General features: G+C 51.3%; 1 protein-coding gene across 1 annotated transcript in view; it reads right to left on the bottom strand.

Annotated features, from left to right (window-relative positions):
* ITGA2 (integrin subunit alpha 2) overlaps positions 1 to 5,735 on the bottom strand; it is an 85,993-nt gene that overhangs the window by 32,365 nt on the left and 47,893 nt on the right. Inside the window, exons 13-16 of the mRNA XM_015562609.1 lie at positions 5,685 to 5,727; positions 4,238 to 4,383; positions 1,985 to 2,128; positions 188 to 391 (exon numbers count right to left, since the gene is read on the bottom strand). Of these exons, the coding sequence (XP_015418095.1) occupies positions 188 to 391; positions 1,985 to 2,128; positions 4,238 to 4,383; positions 5,685 to 5,727 (537 nt within the window). The remainder of the gene's footprint in view (positions 1 to 187; positions 392 to 1,984; positions 2,129 to 4,237; positions 4,384 to 5,684; positions 5,728 to 5,735) is intronic.

Genomic DNA, 5,735 nt, shown 5'->3' with positions numbered 1-5,735 from the left:
TTCTTTTTCTCTCTAGTTTCCATCACCAGACATGGGCAGACCCTCTTATATGTGTAAGACCTACATGGAGATTACTGAGTGAGCGAATAGTTCCGAGAGGAGAAGGCGACGTGGATGGTCCCCATGCTCCTCCCCAGCCGGCATGGTGCTGCCCCCTGTGCACATGTCACCTTGGCTGCCGGGTTACCTGGGAGAACCTGGTGCGGACGGTGTGGCCGTGGCCGTTGTAGATGTACACGGCTCCCGCGTTCTGGTGCTCCAGGGGCGACCCGACGATCACGTCATTGAAGCCGTCCATGTTGATGTCCGAGAGGGCGGCGATCGCAGAGCCGAACCTCGAGTTTTCCACGCCCTCCGGGCCTTCCAGGAACTGGTGCCAGTTCAAAATGCCCTGGAGAAGGGGAGGGGGTGAGTACAGCGAACCTCACAGCCTCACCATTACAATTCACAGCCAGCGATGGCCACGCCCACTTGCAAAGGGTAAGGGGGGAGGGTTGGAAACCTAGAATTCAAAACCCTCCTGTTATGATCAGAATTATAAATAAGAATTTTCGTAAGCAAGGTCATGGGAATCTGCTTATAAAGCGAGGTGCGAGGGGGCGATTCTCTTTAGCAACACAACCTACATAAAGGCACCTATTCCTCTGTCTCCTCTTTTCCTTCATGTTATATCGTCACCTGTTTCTAGACCTTTGACTTAAAATTTTTTTGGTGAAAACCTATTAATATTTTGAATAAAATTAAGGTGGAGACAAAATAAAAAGCAAGATCTTAATTTAGACCTTTACGGAAAAATTACTGAACAGTGGCACAATTTTCATGGCACAGAAAGTGAAAACCGAGATCACGCATATCCCAGTGTAAGAAACACTGAGCAGTTCCGCCCAAAGAAAAGACCTTTCCTTGTAAAAGACGCAGTTGTTTCTTCAGATTTTGAAATAAGAATGGGGATATTGCATGGCCTCACAAGAAAGTCACGCTCCTCACCGGAAACCAGGCGGTGCCAGTTCCCCCTCGATCACACTCGCCGAGAAGTCTGCGTGTCACCAAGTTTGATAAACTATTAGGAGCTGGTCTCACTTGCAGCCATTAATGATCCTTCAGAAGAGCTGGCCAGCCAGGAACAGCTACGAACCTGGGATCCGGGAAAGCACGGGGCTCTGCCCGTTCCTCACTGGGTGCTCAGTTCTGCGTTCTGCATGTGCTTTAGAACAGTTTTACTTGCTTCTGTTGAAGGGCTAGTTTTTTCATTAATTTAAATAAATAAGGGAGGACAAAATGTCACAACAGCTAAACATAACACTCACTGCGCTGACATCAGCGCCTCTTGCCCGCCCCTCCCCCTCTGTGGCCATCGGAGCGTCTATGACCCTGTATTTACGTGCATAGATTTAGAGGGTTCAGCCCACCAGCTGGAAAGAAGGATTTTCCACGTTGGCGCACGCTACGTTTGATGTGCAAGGACTGGAAAGTTCCGGAGTTGGATGTATACCTAACCGTTACACTAAGCAATGGAATTTCCTGGCGGCTGATGTGCAAAGCATCCAGGGTTATAGGGGGTTCCCACGGGGCTGGTCCATTTGTCTATTTCACTGTAAAAGTCCACAAGACAGTTCTGAGCTGTTATTGTGATCTCTTTACAGAAAAGAAGAAGAAATGGAGAGGACACGGGGACATACTCAGGTGTTTGTGTGTTTAAAAACGATATGCATGGACCACTTCATGCGTAAGAGAACATCCATGCAAAGACCTCATGGAAAATGTCAGTGCACAGTAAGTAGGCTCTAGGTTAGGTTCTAGGTTCACGCGATTTTAAAAATCACAACTGAACGGTGACATCCTCCCAATAATGAAACAGAAACACTCCGTACATGAAAATCATCCTTCAATAATAGACTTTCTTTCACCAAATGCAAAAAGGCAGGCTACTTTTACTGACCATGCCAATCCACATTAAACCAAGTCCGCGCCAGCATCTGCGTACCTTTGTGATGGTGAACAGGTAGACTTTCCCCTCCTCTTTCTTCAGGTCGTTCATGAACATGGGCGCACCCACCAGGAGCACGTCAGTCACGCCGTCCTTGTCCACGTCCACGGAGCAGAGCACGCTTCCAAAATAGGAGCCGATCTGCAGCGATGAAGCAAGTCAGCCTGAGGCTTCCCGGGGCCCCAATGCGCCTCGTGCGATGCTGGACTTTTATTTCCTCATTCGACACATAAGCGTGAGTGCTTACTCCCTGCCAAGTGCTAGGGACGTAAAGACGGATGACACAGCCCCTGCCCTCAGCCTGCGGCACCATCTCAAGTGCAGGGTGCCCCCGAATCACCAAGAAAACATCTTTAAAAATACAGATTCCAGCCCTAACTGGTTTGGCTCAGTAGATAGAGCGTCGGCCTGCGGACTGAAGGGTCTCGGGTTCGATTCCGGTCAAGGGCATGTACCTTGGTTGCGGGCACATCCCCAGTAGGGAGTGTGCAGGAGGCAGCTGATCGATGTTTCTCTCTCATCGATGTTTCTGACTCTCTATCCCTCTCCCTTCCTCACTGTAAAAAATCAATAAAATATATATATATAAAAAGACTGAAGGAATTCTTCCAGCAGACTGCCTTTGTAATTGAACTAAAAATACAGATTCCTGAGGCCCATTTCCAGAGATGCTGAGGCCAGGCCGAGGGAGTGGTCCAGAAGACGGCATTTTCATAAGCACGCCAGGTGTGTCTGCCGTTGGGGGTCAGAGGCCACACTTAGAGGCATAAGGGTGCATTACGGAGAAAGGGGGAGGAGAAGAGAGAGGTGGAACGAATGCTGTGCTCCCATGGAAAATATGTTACAATGCAGGAAAGTGCCAAATATTGAGTGAGTGAGCGAGTGCTGGGAGCCAGGGCGGCTTAGAAAGATGAGTGTCGTATGAATTGCATCTCAGGAGCCGCCAAGGAGTTTCCAAGTGAGAAGGGGAAGCCTGGGTGACGGACGGGCCCATGGTCAGGCCTGGGACAGAGGAGGGGTGGCTGCAGAGATGGGGCCCGCAGGGTTAGGGCGAGAGGCGAAGTGAGAGAGGCTGGGGGTTTGAATGTTCATCTCATCCAACCATTGCTCAACGCGCGTCACTGTGTATACCTCGGAAGGATTTGGAAATGAAAAGAAATGATTCCTTTCATTGCGCTTTCACTGCTTTGTTTTTCTCAAAATAAAAGCACCCTTTTACGAAGCCGTAGAGAGGAGGGAAGGGAAGAGACCACGGCTGGTTTGGGTCCAGGAGGTGGAAGGCCGGGCCTTCTTTTTCCGGAGAAGCCGACAGTGGGGTCAGACCGAACCCCGAGAGGGGGAGCCTGTGGAGAGTCATCTCTCGGCCTCGGGGGACAGAACTCCCGCTGGGTGTCGAGAGCCCTGCTCTCATCTCAACCAGGTGCCTCCCCGAGGTCAGAGATGCCCAGTGAGGCCACGGGATCTCCCGGCTGACCCGGGCCCTGTGGGCACCACTGGGGCAGTCGTGTCCGTTTCTGACCCCGAGACTGGCCCCCGCCAGAGGAGAGCGGCAGGAAGGAGAGCTGCTCTCCCCCCAGCGAGTCGGAGCCACAGCAGCCACTCCCTTGTCACTCTCTCTCCGAATCCTCGGCTCCCAGCGGGGTCGCCTCCAAGCGTGGTTAGGTGCTGGCATCACGGCCTTACCAATCAGGGCATCAAAAATACGGAGTGGGTCCAGCCGGTGTGGCTCAGTGGCTGAGCATCAACATACTATTGTGAACCAAGAGGTCCCAGTTCAATTCCGGTCAAGGGCACATGCCCGGGTTGTGGGCTCCATCCCCAGTGTGGGGCGTGCAGGAGGCAGCCAATGACTCGCTCTCATCATCCATGTTTCTATCGCTCTCTCTCCCTCTCCCTTCCTCTCTGAGATCAATAAAAAATATATTTTAAAAAATATATGGAAAAAAATAAAAAATATATGGAGCAGGAAGTAGCCAAACAGCACAGGCTTTGCAGCGCCCCCAGGACTGGGTCTGACTGACAGCTCAGCCCATGGAAGTTGTGACCTAGAAGGAGAGTCAATCTCTCAGGAGCCCGTCAAAGGACCCGGCCGGCCTCAGGATTGAGAAGATTTCAGGAATATTCAAGTAAAGGCAGATGCCAGAGCCAGCCAGGGGCGGGCACTCAATAAATGGTCGTTCCCCACGCCCCTCTGCCCACCCGCCCCTGTTGTCCCTGAAATTAACTCCATCTGCTGACCAATGACTTTACCTGGTCGCCTCTGTGAGCCTGAATCACTGTGACATTGCCGTTCTCATTAACACTGTACAGCACTATCTGGCCCGTGTAATTCGCCCGCGGGGCGCCCGCGACAAAGTGGACCCCTTTTCCAGTAGAGATGGCCGCCACCGAGTAACCTGGGAGAGAAAGAGACGGTGGGTGCCACCGACAGGCTGGGCCCCACAGGCTTGCGGAGCTGGGGGAGCGGCTGAGCCCTTTCTCCGTCCTGAGCACGTCACTCAGGGCCCATCTTCCTGTTTCCAAGGTGACCTGCTCCCGCCCTCTGACCAGCAGCACTGCCCTGTGTAGTGGGCATCTACCCATGAAGCCGACCCGAGATTCTGGTTGTTCTCATCAGCCAGTCATGAACCTGGCCCTCAACAGCTTTCTCTGTGAGTCACTAGGGGGATTTAAAAGGTAACGTTGCAGCCCCAGCCGGTTTGGCTTGGTGGATAGAGCACTGGCCTGCAGACTGAAGGGTCCTGGGTTCGATTCTGGTCATGGGCACATGCCCGGTTGCAGGCTCGATCCCCAGTAGGGGGGGTGCAGGAGGCAGCCGATCAATGATTCTCTCTCTTCACTGACGTCTCTATCTCTTCCTCTCTGAAATCAATAAAAATATGTATGTTTTTAAAAGGGAAAGTTGCGGAGTGGAAAGAACACAGGCTTTGGAGTCAGTCCCCGCTTTGAATTCTGGATCCGCCTCTTACTGTGTTGTTCACCTTTAGGCAAACCATGACCCCCCTTGGCTCTAACGGTACAGTGGGGACCCTATAAGCTTCCCTCGGGGGGTGTTGGAAGGACTTTAATGCTCACGTCGATAGAGTCAGCAGCTCAGGAACTATCCCCTAGTACAGTGATGGCGAACCTATGACACGCGTGTCAGAGGTGACAAGCGAACTCATTTTTGGGGTTGATTTTTCTTTGTTAAATGGCATTTAAATATATAAAATAAATATCAAAAATGTAAATCTTTGTTTTACTGTGGTTGCAAAGATCAAAAAATTTCTATATGTGACACGGCACCAGAGTTAAGTTAGGGCTTTTCAGAATGCTCTCATGCCAAGTTCAAAAGGTTCCCCATCACTGAACTAGTAAGTGTTCAAAATCCATGGCTGCTTATTCCAGGAAAGACAGACCAAGAGCTCTCATTTTTATCGGATTGTCACTGTCACTGGCTCTTAGGAACCGTTTCCCTTTTGGAGAAATAACTGTCACAGGAATGACAACCACTTGGGCAGCAGGAAGGGATTGGCGGGTACAACACAGGCTTCCTTAGCAGTTACGGCGAAGGCCTGACTGGCAGAAAGGGAACATGAACATTGGGTAATAAACATGAGTAGGTGACAGGCCCAGGACTGAACCGGTCCTGATTCCACACGGGCTGGTGTAGGGGGAGGTCCTTCATGTGCAGCCCACGCGGGCGTGCCTGCCTCACCTAAGTAGGAGCTGTGGTTTCTGTCTTGCAGAATTTGGTCAGGCTTGTTTG

Source organism: Myotis davidii, unplaced genomic scaffold (assembly GCF_000327345.1).
Source record: "Myotis davidii unplaced genomic scaffold, ASM32734v1 scaffold496, whole genome shotgun sequence".
NCBI lineage: Eukaryota > Metazoa > Chordata > Mammalia > Chiroptera > Vespertilionidae > Myotis > Myotis davidii.
This window is presented reverse-complemented; position numbering and strand designations above follow the sequence as displayed.